Source organism: Rhinoderma darwinii, chromosome 7 (genome assembly GCF_050947455.1).
Source record: "Rhinoderma darwinii isolate aRhiDar2 chromosome 7, aRhiDar2.hap1, whole genome shotgun sequence".
In the NCBI taxonomy this organism is placed as follows: domain Eukaryota; kingdom Metazoa; phylum Chordata; class Amphibia; order Anura; family Rhinodermatidae; genus Rhinoderma; species Rhinoderma darwinii.
The window spans coordinates 57,372,256-57,393,350 of record NC_134693.1 but is presented as its reverse complement, the minus strand read 5'-3'; the positions used below and the strand labels follow the sequence as shown (position 1 = coordinate 57,393,350).

At 45.2% G+C, this 21,095-nt stretch overlaps 1 protein-coding gene across 1 annotated transcript in view; it reads left to right on the top strand.

The window, feature by feature from the left end:
• Nucleotides 1-21,095, top strand: part of CFH (complement factor H) — a 272,806-nt gene that overhangs the window by 125,379 nt on the left and 126,332 nt on the right. Inside the window, exon 10 of the mRNA XM_075833420.1 lies at nt 18,393-18,569. Coding sequence (XP_075689535.1) covers nt 18,393-18,569 — 177 coding nt within the window. The remainder of the gene's footprint in view (nt 1-18,392; nt 18,570-21,095) is intronic.

Here is a 21,095-nt window from a genome sequence, read left to right as displayed (position 1 = left end):
TCTGGAGATAAGTGGTTCTTGTGGCCTGTGAATATCAAGATGGGATGAACTCCACTCCTCCAGAACCAATTTGATGGCCAGTAACTCCCGATCCCCAATCGAATAGTTGCGTTCTGCGGTAGAGAAGAGCTTGGAGTAATAGCCACATACCATTGACTTGCCCTTGGAATCTCTCTGGAACAGGAGTGCACCAGCACCGACAGAGAAGGCGTCCACCTCCAACGAGAACTGAAGAGAAACAACTGGATGATGGAGGATAGAGGCTGACGTGAAGCCACTCTTCAGGCTATTAAATGCGGCATCCGCTTAAGGAGTCCACACCTTAGCGTTCATGCTTTTCTTGGTGAGGTTAGAGATAGGAGATGTCAGTGTAAAGGATCTGCCAGAACTAGCTTCTGTGTCGACGCCCGTGGTTAGTCAGTCTGCACCTGCTCCTAAGTCTGATAGAGTGACTCCTTCGTCCTCCACTCAGGCTGGGAGGCTGAGGAGTGGGAGAGCCTATCACAGACTGGCCAGACGGAGCTAGCTCCCGTGCTCTGTCTATTTATACCTTCATTTCCTGCTTCTCCTTTGCCTGTGATTCTGCTTGTTTCCTGGCTCTGCTGCTGCTTGTACTATTTGTCCTCTGCTTCATATTGACCCTGGCTTTATTGACTACTCTCTTGCTCTGCGTTTGGTACCTCGTACACTCCTGGTTTGTCTCGGCTCGTTCACTACTCTGTTGCTCACCGTGTTGCCAAGGGCATCTGCCCCTTTTCCCTTAGCTTCTTTGTACCCTTGTCTGTCTGTCGTGCACATAGTGAGAGTAGGGACCGTCGACCAATTGTACGACGTCGCCTTGGATGGGCCGTTGCAAGTAGGCAGGGACTGAGTGGCGGGTAGATTAGGCTCACCTGTCTGTCTCCCTACCCCGTCATTACATAATCACAGGCCCATATACCTTTTCTACCCTGGTCCCTGACACAACTATGGACCCCCTTGAGACCCTGGCTCAGCAAATGCAGGGCCTCTCCCTACAGGTCCAAGCCCTGACTCAGAGGGGCAACCTGCATGATTCTATCCTGGTAGTGCCCCCCACCTCACCTCTTGAACCCCACCTCAAGTTGCCTGACCGGTTCTCAGGGGACCGGAACACTTTTTTCTCCTTTTGGGAGAGTTGTAGGCTCTATTTCCGACTAAAGCCCCACTAAAGCCAGCGAGTGGGTATAATTATGTCCCGGCTCCAGGACGGGCCCCAAGAATGGGCCTTCTCCTTGGCTCCCGACGCCCCTGAGCTTTCCTCTGTTGACCTTTTTTTTCTGCTCTCGGGCTCATATATGACGAGACTGACAAGACTGCCTTTGCCGAGAGTCAGCTGGTGACCTTAAGTCAGGGTAAGAGACCCGTTGAGGAGTACTGTTCGGACTTTAGGAAGTGGTGTGTAGCTTCTCGGTGGAATGAACCTGCCTTGAGGTGCCAGTTTAGATTGGGTCTGTCGAACGCCCTGAAGGACCTGTTAGTTAGCTATCCCTCTTCTGACTCTCTAGATCAGGTAATGGCTTTAGCGGTACGTCTTGACCGACGTCTCAGGGAACGACGACTTGAATGTTTTTGTGCCTTCTCCTCTTGCTCCCCCATGATGGCTCCCGAGGTGCCGTTGCTTCGTTCTTCCACGGAAAACTCTGATGAACCTATGCAACTCGGGGCCTCCGTGTCTCCCCAACAACGTAGAGAGTTCCGCAGGAAGAATGGTCTCTGTTTCTACTGTGGGGATGACAAGCATCAAGTGAACAACTGTCCTAGGCGTAAGAATAAGCAGCCGGAAAACTTCCGCGCCTAAGTGACCATCGGGGAGGTCGCTTGGGCGCACAGGTATTTCCCGTGAATATGAAACCTAAAAAGATCTTGCTTCCCTTTCAGGTCTCTTTTGGCGGTAGGTCTGCTACCGGCAATGCCTTCGTGGATTCAGGATCTTCTGCTAATATTATGTCTGTGGAATTTGCTATGTCTCTAGCTATGGCATTGATTGAATTGCCTAAACCTGTCCCGGTAGTGGGTATCGACTCCACTCCTCTTGCTAATGGTTATTTTACGCAGCATACCCCTGTTTTTGAACTCCTTGTTGGCTCCATGCATTTGGAGCAGTGCTCTGTACTGGTGATGCAGGGATTATCGTCCGTTTTGGTTTTAGGCCTACCCTGGTTGCTGATGCATAATCCCACGTTTAACTGGAATACTGGGGACCTTACCAAATGGGGTAATGAATGCATGACGTCATGTTTTTCTGTTAATTTTACTTCGCTCCCTGAGGAGGTGAACACTCTACCTGACTTTATTCAGGACTTCGCAGATGTTTTTTCTAAAAAGGCCTCCGAAGTGTTACCTCCTCATAAAGAGTACGATTGCGCAATCGATTTGGTACCAGGAGCTAAGCTCCCTAATGGTAGGATATTTAACCCCTTAATGACCGGGCCTGAAAATACCTTAATGACCAGCTCAATTTTTCTGTTTTTGTCTCTCTGCGTTTCAGCAGCCATAATTTTTTTATTTTTTCATTGACGTGGCTGTATGAGGCCTTGTTTTATGCGAGAGAAATAGTATTTTTTTTCCCCCAGTTTGGGGGTAAAAAAAATACTTTTTTACGGCGTGAATATAGGAAATAGCGATTCTCGGAATAGTTTTTTTTGTTTATTTTTTATCCCGTTCACGTTTCACGCTAAATAACCCATTAGATTAATTCTTCAGGTTATTACGGTCGTGTAGATACCTAATATGCGTAGGTTTTTTGTTTTTATTTAGTGTAGGGGCAATAAAATGTATTTAAATGGAAAATAAAGACTCTTTTTGGGACTTTTTTAATTTATTTGTTTTGTTACTTCTTTTTTTTTTTTAATCCCATCAAGGGATAACTTTATTTGTAACTTTATTTTTTACTTGTAATGTATTAGCATACTCCTGTACGCTAATACATTACACTGTGTCACTATGACACAGGCTGCTGATCGGGCAGCACATAGTGTGCCCGAACAGCAGGCACATGGAACAGACAGCCCTTGGGTCCTTTGTAGGTCCCCAGGGCTGACTGCAGAGGGATTCCCCATTGTTTGATCGCATCACTGGAATCCCGGTGATGCGATCAAAGAGGGGAATTCCCTTTGATCTTGCCGCGGTCACGGACCGCGGTAATCAAAGGGTTAAACAGCTGGGGTCCTAATGTGTGCCGACCCCAGCTGTGTTCAGGAGGCTGCTCTAAGATCAGGAGCTGTTAGTAACAGCTCCTGCTTAGAGGATGAGTGCTCACACGAGCGCTCATCAGCCTGAACTGCAGCGACGCCAAAAGACGTCTCTGTAGATTAAGCACCCGCACCGCCTGACGTCAAAAGACAGTGGGCGGTCGGGAAGGTGTTAATCTCTCTTGTCCCGAACTTGAAGTCATGAGAGAGTATATCCAGGAATGCCTGGCCAAGGGTTACATTCGCCCCTCTACTTCTCCGGTAGGTGCTGGATTCTTCTTCGTAGGGAAGAAGGATGGTGGTCTTAGGCCGTGCATCGATTACCGAAACTTGAATAAGGTCACTGTGAGGAACCAGTATCCCCTTCCTTTGATTCCTGATCTCTTCAATCAGGTTCAGGGGGCCCAATGGTTCTCTAAGTTTGATCTACGGGGGGCTTATAACCTTATCCGCATCAAAGAGGGGGATGAGTGGAAGACTGCGTTTAACACGCCCGAAGGTCATTTCGAATATCTCGTCATGCCCTTTGGGTTGTGTAATGCTCCCGCGGTCTTCCAGAATTTCATAAATGAGATTTTAAGAGACTACCTGGGGGTATTTCTTGTAGTGTACATTGATGACATACTGGTGTTTTCCAAGGACTGGTCCTCCCACATTGAGCATGTCAGGAAGGTGCTCCAGGTCCTTCGGGAAAACAAACTGTTTGCTAAATCCGAAAAATGTGTGTTTGGGGTGCAAGAGATACCATTTTTGGGTCAAATCCTCACTCCTCATGAATTCTGCATGGACCCTGCCAAGGTTCAGGCTGTGGCTGAATGGGTCCAACCTGCCTCCCTGAAGGTGTTACAGTGTTTCCTGGGGTTTGCTAATTAATACAGGAGATTTATTGCTAACTTCTTACGGATTTCACTCGCAAAGGTGCTGATCTCCTCCACTGGCCTCCTGAGGCGGTCCAGGCTTTTGAGGTCCTTAAGAAGTGCTTTATCTCGGCCCCAGTGCTGATTCAGCCTAACCAAATGGAGCCATTTATCGTGGAGGTTGACGCCTCCGAGGTGGGAGTGGATGCTGTCTTGTCCCAGGGTACCAGGTCCCTCACCCATCTCTGTCCCTGTGCCTACTTCTCCAGGAAGTTCTCCCCCACTGAGAGTAACTATGACATTGGCAACCGCGAACTCTTAGCCATTAAATGGGCATTTGAAGAGTGGCGCCACTTCCTGGAGGGGGCTAGGCACCAGGTAACGGTCCTTACCGACCACAAGAATCTGGTTTTCCTAGAATCTGCCCGGAGGCTAAACCCGAGACAAGCTCGATGGCCGTTATTTTTTACTAGATTCAACTTTTTGGTCACCTATAGGGCTGGGTCTAAAAATATTAAAGCTGATGCACTGTCGTGTATCTTCATGGCCAGCCCTCCTTCGGAGGAAGATCCTGCTTGTGTTTTGCCCGCAGGTATAATCATTTCCTCTGTTGATTCTGACTTAGTCTCCCGGGAACATTCCTGAAAACAAGCTGTTTGTTCCCCTGCAATTCCGGCTAAGGGTACTCAGGTACAATCATGACTTTGCACTATCTGGCCATCCAGGCATCCTGGGTACCAAGCACCTCATTGCCAGAAACTATTGGTGGCCTGGGTTGCCTAAAGACATTAAGGCCTACGTCGCCGCTTGTGAAATTTGTGCTAGGTCCAAGACACCCAGGTCCCGACCAGCGGGCTTACTATGTTCTTTGCCCATTCCCCAGAGACCTTGGACCCATATCTCCATGGATTTTATCACCGATCTGCCTCCATCTCAAGGCAAGTCGGTGGTGTGGGTTGTAGTAGACTGCTTCAGTAAGATGTGCCACTTTGTGCCCCTCATGAAACTACCCAATGCTAAGACGTTAGCTACCTTGATATATTGTTTCTGATAGAGGGGTACAATTTGTTTCATTGTTTTGGAGAGCCTTCTGTAAAAAGTTGGAGATTGATCTGTCCTTCTCCTCTGCCTTCCATCCTGAAACTAATGGCCAAACTGAGAGGACTAATCAGTCTCTAGAACAATATTTAAGGTGTTTTATCTCTGACTGTCAATATGATTGGGTCTCATTCATTCCCCTCGCCGAATTTTCCCTTAATAACCGGGTCAGTAACTCGTCAGGGGTCTCCCCCTTTTTCTGTAATTTTGGGTTTAATCCACGGTTCTCTTCTGTTTCACCTGGTAGTTCCAACAATCCTGAGGTAGAGGTCATTCATCGAGAACTGTGCACAGTATGGGCTCAGGTTCAGAAGAACCTAGAGGCGTCCCAGAGCATACAAAAGACTCAGGCAGATAGTAAACGTTCTGCTAACCCCTTGTTTGTGGTCGGGGATCTGGTGTGGCTGTCTTCTAAAAATTTGCACCTTAAAGTCCCGTCCAAAAAATTAACTCCACGGTATATAGGGCCGTACAAGGTCATTGCAGTCCTTAACCCTGTCTCCTTCCGACTGGAGTTACCCCCGTCTTTTCGAATACACGACGTGTTTCATGCCTCCCTCCTGAAACGCTGCTCCCCGTCCTTGGCTCCCTCTAGGAAACGTACGGTCCCTGTTCTCACCCCTGAAGGGGTAGAATTCGAGGTGGCCAAGATTGTGGACAGCAGGATGGTCCAAGGCTACCTCCAGTACCTGGTCCATTGGAGAGGATACGGGCCTGAGGAGAGGACTTGGGTACCCGCCCGGGATGTTCACGCTGGGGTATTGCTCCAGAGGTTCCATCTTCTGTTCCCCAATAAGCCAGGTCCACCTAGAAAGGGTCCAGTGGCCCCTCATAAAAGGGGGGTACTGTAAAGGATCTGCCAGACACAGCTTCTGTGTCGACGTCCGTGGTTAGTCAGTCTGCCCCTGCTCCTAAGTCTGATAGAGTGACTCCTTCGTCCTCCACTCAGGCTGGGAGGCTGAGGAGTAGGAGAGCCTATCACAGCCTGGCCAGACGGAGCTAGCTCCCGCCCTCTGTCTATTTATACCTTCATTTCCTGCTTCTCCTTTGCCTATGATTCTGCTTGTTTCCTGGCTCTGCTGCTGCTGCTTGTACTATTTGTCCTCTGCTTCATATTGACCCTGGATTTATTGACTACTCTCTTGCTCTGCGTTTGGTACCTCGTACACTCCTGGTTTGACTCGGCTCGTTCACTACTCTGTTGCTCACGGTGTTGTCGTGGGCAACTGCCCCTTTTCCCTTAGCTTCTTTGTACCCTTGTCTGTCTTTCTGTCGTACACATAGTGAGAGTAGGGACCATCACCCAGTTGTACGCCGTCGCCTAGGACGGGCCATTGCAAGTAGGCAGGGACTGAGTGGCGTGTAGAATAGGTGATCACCTGTCTGTCTCCCTACCCCGTCATTATAGTCAGTACGGAAAAGTTTGGAATGAACTGTCTGTAGATATCGGCGAATCCAAGGAAGCGCTGTATGGACCTCAAGCCTTGAGGGCGTGGCCATTCCAGAACGGCCTTTACCTTTTCAGGATCCATCTTGATACCTTGATTTGAGATGATGTAGCCCAGGAAGGGAAGATAATCTTTCTCAAACACGTACTTCACCAACTTGGCATACAGACGATTCTCCCTTAACCGTAGCAAAACTTGACGGACATGTCTCCGATGTGTCATTGGATCTGGAAAAAAAATCAAGATGTCATCAAGATAGACCACAACACATACATAGAGGAGTATAAACCTGAGAGAAGAGAAGGAGCTTAGAAGCCATATATTAAAATATTACTTTAATGACACGGAATAACAAATACATAGAAAAATAGTTTAAAATGGTACAAAGTGGACATGAGGACACTGTTATAATTCCAGTGAACATACACGGTATGAACAGACAGCTTATATAAAAAATGGGAAGACGTGTTCAATTGCAAGTATACATAATAGTAACGCACATGGAATAAATAGGGGAACGGAGGCACTAGTATTTATCTCAAAGAAAAATCAGCACTAATCAAATAATAGCGTAGATATAGTAAGGTGCTAATATGTGACTTGTTAAAGACAGCAAATGCACCATTCCTCCCCTTCAGCAGTAAAGAGTCTTACCCATTAGACAATCAGTGGTGAAGTCTGACAGCCGTGCACAGGACCCCAACGCGCGTTTCGCATAGAGCTTTCTCAAGGGGCTTGTTGTCTCAGTAAAGCTGCTGCTTTAAATAGTATACGCAGCAGCTGACAGAAGTGTTTGTTGATGTCCGGAGTTCTCACTGCGCACGCGTTCTGCCGAAACCGGAAGTGTGGCAAGCCCCACTTCCAGCCCCAAACGCCATAGCGCACACCCAGGATCCCCGACGCGTACAGGGATCCCAGACATGCGCAGTGCGCTGAAGGGGCGGGAACGAGGCCAGGCACATGCCGGCAGAATCCACAGAAGACGTGCGCTCCTCATTGGACAGGAACAGACGTGGAAGATGTAAGTAAATAAAAGATGCGGATACCAGAGTCTATCATTACACTCATATCATAAGATTAGTTAAAGAATCTTAACTTTATATAGATATAGGAGAATCGATATTGCTGTGTAACATAAGTGAATTACAGACATATATTTAAGTGTGTTGAAAAATGTGTAGGTGAGCCAAAGGGTAACAGCTCATGAAGAGTAATTACCATTTAGCTCAAAAATAAAACAAAAACAGTGAGAGAATAATAATAGTAATACAAAATTATTATATACAAAATAAATAATTGTATTATGACCAATACCGCTGTATTAACTTGCAGGATTGGATAAGAGGCAGAATATTCTGCCAATATAAAAGTAATAAAATAAATGAATGAATACATGCCGGAAAATAAAAAGTGAAATATCAGACTGTACAAAAATCGACATATAATTATAAATATATATAATAACAGCCCAATATTTATATCAAAAGGATAACATTAAGTGTATACCATAAATCGTTCTAATGTACATTTGAATTATTACAAGAATATGAGTGAAAACAATAAAAGCAATAAATATAATTTTAAGGAAAATAATATACAGTGAGAAAAACAACACATATAATTTTAGGTCGTTAACAGTAAAACATATTCTAGTTAAGTATCTCTGTGCATCTTCCATAACGAGTCCAATATGACTGTTCCAATTCATATCACGAAGAGGATATCAGAAGGTAATGTTTCAAACACCTGTGTACCATAGTAAAAAGACGCACAATTAAAATATAATAAAATAAAAACCAATATGGGGGTAGGGACTCTAAAGAAATGGTGCAAAGTTAAGTTGTTCGTTAAGGCCTCCGGGTGTCATGGATCCTAGTTTAACAATCCACATAACTTCTTTTCGGGCCAGGACCTTCCTCAAATTACCCCCTCTGATGCCACAGTGCACATGGTCAATTCCACGAATTTGTAGAGACTTTGGATTACACCCATGGTGCTGCTTAAAGTGTTTCGGCAATGTTTTAAGCTGTTTAGGATCACTAATGGCACTCGCTCCAATGATATCCCGAACGTGCTCCCTAGTGCGTATTCTCAGCTGTCTCGAAGTCAGTCCCACATAAATTTTCGGGCAACCACAGAGTGCATAATACACTACATGAGTAGTGCTGCATGAGATGTAATCTCTAATCTTAAAAGTACGTGTCCCATCTGTGGTTGAAAAGTCACTTGCTCTGCTGATATTAGGACAGGCGATGCAGTCACCACACGGGTAGCATCCAACTCTTGGTTCTCTTGAACTAAAGGGATTCACATATTTGGGTACATAGTGGCTCTTGGTCAAAAAATATTTAAGATTTTTGCTCCTCTTCGCTGTCATCATGGGTCTCATAGGCAAACACTGTGCTAACGCGGGTTCCGATCTCAAAATTGACCAGTGTTGTCCCAGAATGGACCTAATGTTATCCCACTGATTATTATAAGTTGTAATAAAGCGGACGGTACTGTCATTCGCCACCTGGACTTTAGTCCGCAATAAGTTACAGTGAGGCGTTCTTCTAGCTCTATTGTACCCTAATTTGATGATACGCGTACTGTACCCTCTATCTGCAAATCTAGTTTTAAGTTCGTCAGATTGTCGTTCAAAGAGAGTATCGGTGGAGCAGATCCGCTTCGTCCTGAGAAACTGTCCAACCGGGATGGCTTTAACAGTGGCGCGAGTGTGAAATGATGTGGCATGCAGCAGTGAGTTCACTGATGTGGATTTGAGAAACATGTCCGTCTGGAGAAATCCATCATGATCAGCAAAAATTTGAATATCTAAAAAGTCAATTTGATGTTTATGTGACTTATAGGTCAACTTAATGTTAAGAGAATTGGAGTTCAACTGCTGCATGAATTCTGCCAAACCACACTCGGACCCTTGCCAGATGAAAAGGACATCATCGATATATCGGAGCCAGCACTGCACATGTTCAGCGGCCCGAGCGCCATCCCCAAGGAAAACCTGCCTCTCCCATAGTCCAAGAAACAGGTTTGCATAGGATGGCGCGCAGGCCGCACCCATGGCAGTGCCTCGGGTCTGCAGATAAAAATGGTCCTTAAACACAAAGAAATTGTGAGTCAAAATGTACTGCAACAATTCCAAAATTAGATCACAGATTTCACCATCCCGGTTGCTGGTTCCCAAGAAGAAGCGGACCGCCTCCAAACTATCCGAGTGTCGTGTACAAGTATACAGAGACTCCACGTCTGCCGTGACTAGTATCATATCTGGTTCGATTTGAATTCCATCCAGCCTACCCAGGACTTCCGTCGTGTCTCTAACGTATGAGGGCAATTCAGTTACCAAAGGTTTCAGATAATATTCTACAAATTTGCAAATTGACTCACAAAGGCCACCCATACCTGACACGATCGGACGTCCTGGGGATCCACCAGGTTCTTGTGCACCTTGGGTAAAAAATAAAGCGTAGGGATCTTTGGTTCGTCAGTCATAAGTCCCTCATATACTTTTTTAGGAATAATTCCCTTATCCATGGCTTTGTCAAGAATTTTAACCAATTCGGAGGAAAACACAGATAGTGGGCTGTGTGTCAATTTGGTATACGTCTGCTTGTCACGCAAGTGTCTTAGGGCTTCCCTTTCGTATTTGACTGCTGGCCAAACCACGATGTTCCCCCCCTTGTCTGCTGGTTTAATTACAACATCATCCAAGAGTTGCAAGTCATCAAGTGCCTTTCTCTGTATGTTAGTAAGGTTATCACCTCTTCTCTTAGTGGAGAGTTTTTTTAATTCATCCATAACTAATCTAGTGAAAATTTCCACTTGGGGACACAGAGACAAGGGAGGGAACCTCGTGGATCTGGGTAAAATTGACACCGGGAAGGAACCCATTACCTCAACTGTCTGTTCACGTAGAAGGTCCTCAAGAGATTGTAGAGCCTCTCTTTCCATCTCGCTAGTGATCACTAAAGTGTCTGAGCTCCTAGCATCTCTTGAGGACCTTCTACGTGAATAGACAGTTGAGGTAATGGGTTCCTTCCCGGTGTCAATTTTACCCAGATCCACGAGGTTCCCTCCCTTGTCTCTGTGTCCCCAAGTGGAAATTTTCACTAGATTAGTTATGGATGAATTTAAAAAACTCTCCACTAAGAGAAGAGGTGATAACCTTACAAACATACAGAGAAAGGCACTTGATGACTTGCAACTCTTGGATGATGTTGTAATTAAACCAGCAGACAACGGGGGGAACATCGTGGTTTGGCCAGCAGTCAAATACGAAAGGGAAGCCCTAAGACACTTGCGTGACAAGCAGACGTATACCAAATTGACACACAGCCCACTATCTGTGTTTTCCTCCGAATTGGTTAAAATTCTTGACAAAGCCATGGATAAGGGAATTATTCCTAAAAAAGTATATGAGGGACTTATGACTGACGAACCAAAGATCCCTACGCTTTATTTTTTACCCAAGGTGCACAAGAACCTGGTGGATCCCCCAGGACGTCCGATCGTGTCAGGTATGGGTGGCCTTTGTGAGCCAATTTGCAAATTTGTAGAATATTATCTGAAACCTTTGGTAACTGAATTGCCCTCATACGTTAGAGACACGACGGAAGTCCTGGGTAGGCTGGATGGAATTCAAATCGAACCAGATATGATACTAGTCACGGCAGACGTGGAGTCTCTGTATACTTGTATACGACACTCGGATGGTTTGGAGGCGGTCCGCTTCTTCTTGGGAACCAGCAACCGGGATGGTGAAATCTGTGATCTAATTTTGGAATTGTTGCAGTACATTTTGACTCACAATTTCTTTGTGTTTAAGGACCATTTTTATCTGCAGACCCGAGGCACTGCCATGGGTGCGGCCTGCGCGCCATCCTATGCAAACCTGTTTCTTGGACTATGGGAGAGGCAGGTTTTCCTTGGGGATGGCGCTCGGGCCGCTGAACATGTGCAGTGCTGGCTCCGATATATCGATGATGTCCTTTTCATCTGGCAAGGGTCCGAGTGTGGTTTGGCAGAATTCATGCAGCAGTTGAACTCCAATTCTCTTAACATTAAGTTGACCTATAAGTCACATAAACATCAAATTGACTTTTTAGATATTCAAATTTTTGCTGGTCATGATGGATTTCTCCAGACGGACATGTTTTGCAAATCCACATCAGTGAACTCACTGCTGCATGCCACATCATTTCACACTCGCGCCACTGTTAAAGCCATCCCGGTTGGACAGTTTCTCAGGACGAAGCGGATCTGCTCCACCGATACTCTCTTTGAACGACAATCTGACGAACTTAAAACTAGATTTGCAGATAGAGGGTACAGTACGCGTATCATCAAATTAGGGTACAATAGAGCTAGAAGAACGCCTCGCTGTAACTTATTGCGGACTAAAGTCCAGGTGGCGAATGACAGTACCGTCCGCTTTATTACAACTTATAATAATCAGTGGGATAACATTAGGTCCATTCTGGGACAACACTGGTCAATTTTGAGATCGGAACCCGCGTTAGCACAGTGTTTGCCTATGAGACCCATGATGACAGCGAAGAGGAGCAAAAATCTTAAATATTTTTTGACCAAGAGCCACTATGTACCCAAATATGTGAATCCCTTTAGTTCAAGAGAACCAAGAGTTGGATGCTACCCGTGTGGTGACTGCATCGCCTGTCCTAATATCAGCAGAGCAAGTGACTTTTCAACCACAGATGGGACACGTACTTTTAAGATTAGAGATTACATCTCATGCAGCACTACTCATGTAGTGTATTATGCACTCTGTGGTTGCCCGAAAATTTATGTGGGACTGACTTCGAGACAGCTGAGAATACGCACTAGGGAGCACGTTCGGGATATCATTGGAGCGAGTGCGATTAGTGATCCTAAACAGCTTAAAACATTGCCGAAACACTTTAAGCAGCACCATGGGTGTAATCCAAAGTCTCTACAAATTCGTGGAATTGACCATGTGCACTGTGGCATCAGAGGGGGTAATTTGAGGAAGGTCCTGGCCCGAAAATAAGTTATGTGGATTGTTAAACTAGGATCCATGACACCCGGAGGCCTTAACGAACAACTTAACTTTGCACCATTTCTTTAGAGTCCCTACCCCCATATTGGTTTTTATTTTATTATATTTTAATTGTGCGTCTTTTTACTATGGTACACAGGTGTTTGAAACATTACCTTCTGATATCCTCTTCGTGATATGAATTGGAACAGTCATATTGGACTCGTTATGGAAGATGCACAGAGATACTTAACTAGAATATGTTTTACTGTTAACGACCTAAAATTATATGTGTTGTTTTTCTCACTGTATATTATTTTCCTTAAAATTATATTTATTGCTTTTATTGTTTTCACTCATATTCTTGTAATAATTCAAATGTACATTAGAACGATTTATGGTATACACTTAATGTTATCCTTTTGATATAAATATTGGGCTGTTATTATATATATTTATAATTATATGTCGATTTTTGTACAGTCTGATATTTCACTTTTTATTTTCCGGCATGTATTCATTCATTTATTTTATTACTTTTATATTGGCAGAATATTCTGCCTCTTATCCAATCCTGCAAGTTAATACAGCGGTATTGGTCATAATACAATTATTTATTTTGTATATAATAATTTTGTATTACTATTATTATTCTCTCACTGTTTTTGTTTTATTTTTGAGCTAAATGGTAATTACTCTTCATGAGCTGTTACCCTTTGGCTCACCTACACATTTTTCAACACACTTAAATATATGTCTGTAATTCACTTATGTTACACAGCAATATCGATTCTCCTATATCTATATAAAGTTAAGATTCTTTAACTAATCTTATGATATGAGTGTAATGATAGACTCTGGTATCCGCATCTTTTATTTACTTACATCTTCCACTTCTGTTCCTGTCCAATGAGGAGCGCACGTCTTCTGTGGATTCTGCCGGCATGTGCCTGGCCTCGTTCCCGCCCCTTCAGCGCACTGCGCATGTCTGGGATCCCTGTACGCGTCGGGGATCCTGGGTGTGTGCTATGGCGTTTGGGGCTGGAAGTGGGGCTTGCCACACTTCCGGTTTCGGCAGAACGCGTGCGCAGTGAGAACTCCGGACATCAACAAACACTTCTGTCAGCTGCTGCGTATACTATTTAAAGCAGCAGCTTTACTGAGACAACAAGCCCCTTGAGAAAGCTCTATGCGAAACGCGCGTTGGGGTCCTGTGCACGGCTGTCAGACTTCACCACTGATTGTCTAATGGGTAAGACTCTTTACTGCTGAAGGGGAGGAATGGTTGCATTTGCTGTCTTTAACAAGTCACATATTAGCATCTTACTATATCTACGCTATTATTTGATTAGTGCTGATTTTTCTTTGAGATAAATACTAGTGCCTCCGTTCCCCTATTTATTCCATGTGCGTTACTATTATGTATACTTGCAATTGAACATGTCTTCCCATTTTTTATATAAGCTGTCTGTTCATACCGTGTATGTTCACTGGAATTATAACAGTGTCCTCATGTCCACTTTGTACCTTTTTAAACTATTTTTCTATGTATTTGTTATTCCGTGTCATTAAAGTAATATTTTAATATATGGCTTCTAAGCTCCTTCTCTTCTCTCCGGTTTATATATGTATTCAATAGGAGTGCCTGTGTTGTGACTTGGGGAGTATGCTCTACTTGATTACACTTAGCGCCCCCCCCCCCTTCACTCTCTATAATTGCAATAGGAGTCCTTTTGTATGTAACATACATAGAGGAGGTCACGGAAGATGTCATTAAGAAGACCGCGGGAGCATTACACAGACCGAAGGGCATTACTAGATATTCATAGTGTCCGTCACGGGTGTTAAATGCCGTATTCCATTAGTCACCCCGGCAAATCCGGATTAGGTTGTAAGCCCCACGCAGGTCTAGCTTTGAAAATATCTTGGCTCCATGTATGCGATCAAACAGTTCAGAAATCAGAGGCAATGGATTCCTATTTTTTACCGTGATCTGGTTGAGACCCTGATAGTCGATGCAAGGATGCAGAGAACCATCCTTTTTCTTGACAAAGAAGAACCTGGATCCTGCCGGGGAGGAAGACTTCCGTATGAAGCCCCTCTCCAAGTACTCCTTAACATAGTTGGACATGGACAGAGTCTCTGGCAAGGAGAGAGGATATACCCTACCACGGGGAAGGGATGCACCAGGAACTAGGTCGATAGGACAGTCATACGCCCGGTGTGAGGGCAGCGACTCTGCCTCTTTCTTGCTGAAGACATCCGAAAATGCAGAATAATGACCAGGCAATCCTGCCAAGGACTGAGGCAGAGGAGTCTGAGCCGAACGAATCTGTACCAGGCAACGGTTGAGACACTCGGGACCCCACTGGAGAACCTGTCCAAGACTGGGGCATGTAGTCGGAGCCAGGGCAGACCCAGCAGCACAGGATTGACAGCTTTAGCCAGGACAAAGAACAAGAGGAGCTCGGAATGGAGGGCTCCTACTTGGAGCCTCAGCGGCTTGGTCATAGCTACTATTGGGTCTGGCAGAGGTAGTCCATTCACAGATGCAACCATCAAAGGCCTCTCCAGAGGGGTTGTGGGCAATTGGAGAAGATCCACCAGGTTTCTTTGAATGAAATTAACAGCGGATCCAGAGTCCAGATACGCAGAGACCCGATGCATTTTCTTGCCGGACACTTTGGTCACGGGAATGGACAATTTAGATGAAAGTCCTTCTTTACCTAGGGTTGTCTCTCCTACCAACCCTAGGTTCTGGGGCTTTTGGGGACACAGACTCACAAGATGGCCTCCGAGGCCGCAATATAGACAGTGTCCCGAGGTGCGTCTGCGTGGTCTCTCCTGGGTACAAAAAAAAAACAAAAACAAAAAAAAGTCTCTCCTGGGTAGACAGCTTAAACTTGTTCGTCCTCACAGACTCCTTAAGAGGATCAGCATCTGAGGACAGCAGGGGTTGCTGCAAAGTCGGAACCGGACTAGGGAGTCTTCCCTCCCGGCGAGCTTCTTGGAACCGTTCTCGGATCCTTATATCAATCCGGGTGGCCAGAAGGATGAGGTCATCCAGGTTAGACGGTAGATCTCGGGCGGCAAGCTCGTCCTTATTCCTAGGAGACAGTCCCTACCAGAATGTAGCCACCAGGGCCTCATTGTTCCACAACAGTTCTCCCACCAGTGGATGGCGTACTCTCCCACGGAGGTGTCTCCCTGGCGTATGTTCAGCAAGGAGGCGGCTGCAGATAAGACTCGTCCGGGCTCCTCAAACACCGTGCGAAATGTCCGTAGGAACCCCTGGAAGTCACGGGTCTCAGGTCCTTGTCTCTCCCAGATAGGGTTCACCCATGCAAGGGCCCTGCCAGGGAGGAGAGATACGATGAAAGCGACCCTTGCGCCATCAAGTGAGAAGGCCCTTGCATACAGGCTAAAGTGGATCTGGCACCGGTTCAAAAATCCATGGCAGGTCCTCGCGTCTCCATCATAGCGGTCAGGTAGCGGCAAAGAAAATCGGGGCTCTGCACTGCCAGGAGGTGTAGTAGGAGGAACGGCAGCTTGCACCTCCAGCCTACGTGCAATAATGTTCAATGCCTGGAGGAGTTGGTCCTATCGAGACAGGAGGTCTAGCATATCCGCCCGCATCTCCTGTGACGTCGTCATGGTCTTGGATTGACCAACGAGGTCCATGGCCTGAGCCTACTGTCACGTTGGATATGTGGACCCACTGGGCCGTACCGCCTTGACGGTATGGCAGCAGGCCAACAGGAACATGATGAGCTACAAAGGCAATTGTTATGGCAGGAAGGAGGGGAAGGGAACAAGTGAGCCCTAATCTACCCACCGCCCTGTCCCTGCATACTTGCAACGACCCGCCCTAGGCGACAGGGTACAACTGGGCGGCGGTCCCTACGCTGACTAAGTGCAAGGGAATACAAACAAGGAACAAGCAAGGGAAGGGGCAGTAGCCCACGGAACACCGTGAGGAAACCAGAGTGGTGAACGAGCCAGTCAGGATGTCACGAAGTATACGAACGCAGAGCAAGGAGCAGGAAGCAAGCCGGGGGCAGAGCGAAGCAGGATAAGCGGAAGCTGTAGCAAGGCTGAAGCAAGGCAGAAGCAGGCTGGAGCAAGGCAGTAGCAGGGCCAGGAAACCAGGAAGAATCACAAGCAATGAGGAAGAGAAAACGGCAGGTATAAATGGACAGGGGGCGGAGCTAACTCCGACTGGCCAGGCCGCGATAGGCTCTCCCACTCCTGAGCCTGCCACCCTGATTGGTGGGAGCCGGAGTCAGTCTAAGAGGTCCGGCCTCAGGTGTCGATTGATTAATCCTGGGAGTATCCACAGACGTAGTGCCTGGCAGATCCTTTACAGCAATAGTCTTTTTCTTTTCCTCCACCACTCATTCGTGGATGCTGCCAGCAATTTCTGAAGGAGCTCTTGGTCTGTAAACAATAGTACGCTTCCAACCATGCACACACATAAGTGAAAAGGAAGGCAGTCCTGCTCCTTATGCAGGAGAGGAGATGGTGGTCTTGCAGAAAGAGCTATACCTCACGGAAGGAGAACACCCGTATAACACTTGTAGTAAATATGTCAGGTATGACAGAAATATGTTAAAGAATTTAAGTGGATGATGCGCCTCTATTCCATCTACTGCATTATAGTTTTGTTACCCAGGTCACTTCTGGAAATAAGGGAAGAAAGGCCAGTAGCAATTCAAATCACTGGAGGTCATAAAGTGTGTCTCTGACTTCAGCTATTTGTAGTGAGACTGTAATGAAGTTCCATAAAAAATGTATAGGGCACTGATCAGACATCTTAATATTTTGTGATCAATAGGCGACAAGTGATCGTTCCAAGCCAATTTATCTAGAGTGACCATTGTGGCTGGTGACAGATGGAAGCTCATGGGGGTCAATCCCTGGGTCCCCTGATTGGTCCCCCTGATAAATGCACAAATCCCTGGGGGTTAGTGAGACAAAAGTTTATAGAGAAATGTTGGCAGATTAAATAGCTCATCACTGTCACATGGACAGTCTATAAATTCTAGTGAGGTCATCTAGATTGACTACATTAGCTGGATCAAAGTCTGGTAAATGCACATTGCTCTGTTGGCTTGTCAACATTTGTGTGCAATTACCACATAACCACATTTGCTCAATCAATTAGATGTTCCACCATATTTGCTTACAGGAACAGTTGAGCAACTGGTTCACTTACAGACCCCCACTAAGCACACTGTTATAACATATTTAATTGACATGCCAAATAATTCTTAGAATATAGATACATAAGAGGAAAGCATCTGACTATGTATTACAGAGTTTTTCTGCACACTGCATCTTTACGGTGGACAATGCAAGAGAGAAACTGTATAGAAGACTGCATGTCTAATATACTATATTTCTGCATAAGTTCCCATCTGTGTCCAGGCTTCTGCTTCTGACGGATCCATGATGGATGTGTTTTTTTTACTGAAGGCTAAAGGATAATAACAGATCCCAATGACTCTCTCTATAGCAGGGCTTATGTTTTGACTCAAATGTTTTCTACTCATTCATTTTTTAGTTCATGTTGGTACTTGGTTATTCTTAGATATAATACAATAACCTTGATTTTTTTTATTTCTGCTTAGCAGTGTTATGCATTCTGATATTACATCTGGCTCAATACTCTAAAAATATTTTACATAATACACTTTGTCTAAACTTACTAAATGACATTTGTACTTCCTACAAATTTTATTTTTCTTCTTGATCCTAGGAACATGCAAGGCTCCCCAACTTCTAGATGGAGAATTCTACCCAATTACAAATGAATTTGATATTGGAGAATATTTGCAGTATAAATGCAATAAGGGTTATGTGACCAGTAGCGGAACTCTTGTGAGCAAGGCTCAGTGTCTCAATGGAGGATGGTCTGAAATTCCTAGCTGCACAGGTAAGTCTCATTTGTCCATCTCTTTAAAACTAATAAACAATGATTAGCCATATAAATGATAAGATATGGGAAACACATTAGTTTATGACAAATATAAACTGAATTTGTGTACACCTGGCTATACAGTTATATATTCTACAGGATAGGAGCGTTGCAAAAAAAATAGAAAAAAATTTAAATTGTGTGTTTGGGATGATGAATTTTTTAATTATATAAAAAAAAATCAAGTTAATTACGTTTTTAAAGACAATATTAAACTCAAATATATTTAACATTAAAGGGGTTATACGAGGTTATACATTTTTTTACAGAAAAGTAAAGGGGTTAAACGAGCGCAATCCTGCTCGTTGTAGTGAAGTATTGGCTGTTACATACAGCCGACACCCGCTTGTGATGGAGCGGACTAAGCCAGAGAGACCGCTCCAAACTTCCCTTTGCAGGCTATGACGTAAGTGAATGTCAAATGTCGGCAAGGGGTTAATGTGGGAAAAATTGCCATGTATAGGACTACAGTTCCCATGATTCCTCTCCCCCTCACAAACATTGCCTTTATTTACAGCTACCGGCATGCACCTCTATTACAAGGTGTAAGATAGTGCTGTGATGACTCTCTGTCTGTCCTGCTATTTTGTTGCTCATTTGACATCTGCTGCCCACTGTGTAAGGCTTCATGCCAACTTCAGTCTTTTTCTTCATGGTGCTAGCCGTTTTTCAGAAGGCATCCGTGTACCGTCCGTGTGTGACGGAGCCGTTGCCTAGCACTGGCCGGGCGGGCAGAGGTACACATACAGACAGATACTGCACTGCACTAATCGGCAGCCCCTTCTCTCTGTCAGCACTCATTGAGAGAAGAGGCTGCTGATCAGTGCTGGAACACTGCGATATTAAGAAAAAATAAGTACATCCGTACCCCGGCCGTTGTCTAGGTGACGCATCCCTCTTCTGACATCCAGTCCAACCTCCCTGGATGACGCGGCAGTCCATTTGGCTGCTGCAGCCTGTGATTAGCTGCAGCGGTCACATGGTCTGAAACGTCATTTCAGGAGGCCGGACTTGAGGAAGAAGCAGGCAAGCAGGGTGTTCTGGGTAAGTAGTAACCTTTTTTTGTTGTGGGCTTGTTTTTAATGAACCATTAGTCTATATTGTGAGCGCCGCGCATGGTATTCCCTGTCCAGCGGTAGTCCCTGTCCAGGGTGCTAAAAGAGTTAAAGGGCTGCACTGATCGGCAGTAACTCTTTCAGCACCCTGGACAGTGAGTACCGCTGGACAGGGAATAGCATGTGTGGCACTCACAATATCGTGTACATAGTGTGAACGGGTCTCAGTTTCCTCTCGGAAACTGAAACACGTAAGTGTACACGGAGTACACACGGGAAGAACACTGTTCCAATCACGGACACACGGATCCGTGAAAAACGGCCGTGAAAACGGTGATGGAAGTGTGCATGAGGGCTTAAACAGAATCCCTCCAGAGACAATTTAAGAGTCGGAGGGCAGTGGAGAGAAGAGGCATGTGATGTGTGATATTCTGTTCTTCAGGGGTGGGGTGGGGTGGGGAGGGACATTAACCAATTGTTCAAGCAGAAGATAAACACCAGGTACATGGTCATGTCACTGCATGGGAGACTGGCTAAGGTCCTGTTCACATCACCATTGCCCTTCCATTGAGCGATTCTGTCAGAGATTTCTGTCAGGTTAACCCCTCAGTGGAAAGGCAAACGGAAATCTAAGCTTCCGTTTACCTCACCATTGATATCAATGGTGATGGAAATGCTATTGATTCTGTCAAAACAATGGAACCCTGTCACAATGGTGACAAACAGAAACCTTTAGCAATGTTTCTGTCACCATTGATATCAATGGTGAGGGAAACGGAAGATTAAGTTTCCGTTTGCCTTTCCGTTGAGAGGTTAACCCAACGGAACCCCTCAACGGAAGGGCAATGATGATTTGAACACAGCCTAAAAGAGATATTTCAACTACCCAGTACATTAGTAAGTGACGAATCTTACTGCAGTTAAACCATCTGCACACATTTTTAAAAGACCAGATAATCCCTTTAATTTATTCCCACACCGGAATACATAACATACAATCAAGACTTGCACAGCTACATGCATTGGGTTTGCATAGTCGAGCTGCTGCACACAAGTCTATGATCACCATGTGCAATGCCAAGCATTTATTGGAGATGTGTAAAGCATGCCGCCACTGGTGTAGTGGACATGTGTTCTATGGAGTGATAAATCATGTTTCAATATTTGGCAAGTCTGATGGACGTATCTGGGTTTGGCAGATGCTGGAGAATTCTACCTAATGCATAGTACCTACTGTAAAATTTTGTGGAGGAGGGATAAATGTCTGGGGCTGTTTTTAGGGTTTGGTCTAGGCCCCTTATTTCCACTGAAGGGTAATGTTAATGCTACAGACATTTTATACAATTGTATGCTTCCAACTTTTTAGCAACAGTTTGGGGAAAGTTGTTTAAGCTCCTGTTCACAAAGGAAGATCACTAAATATATGGTT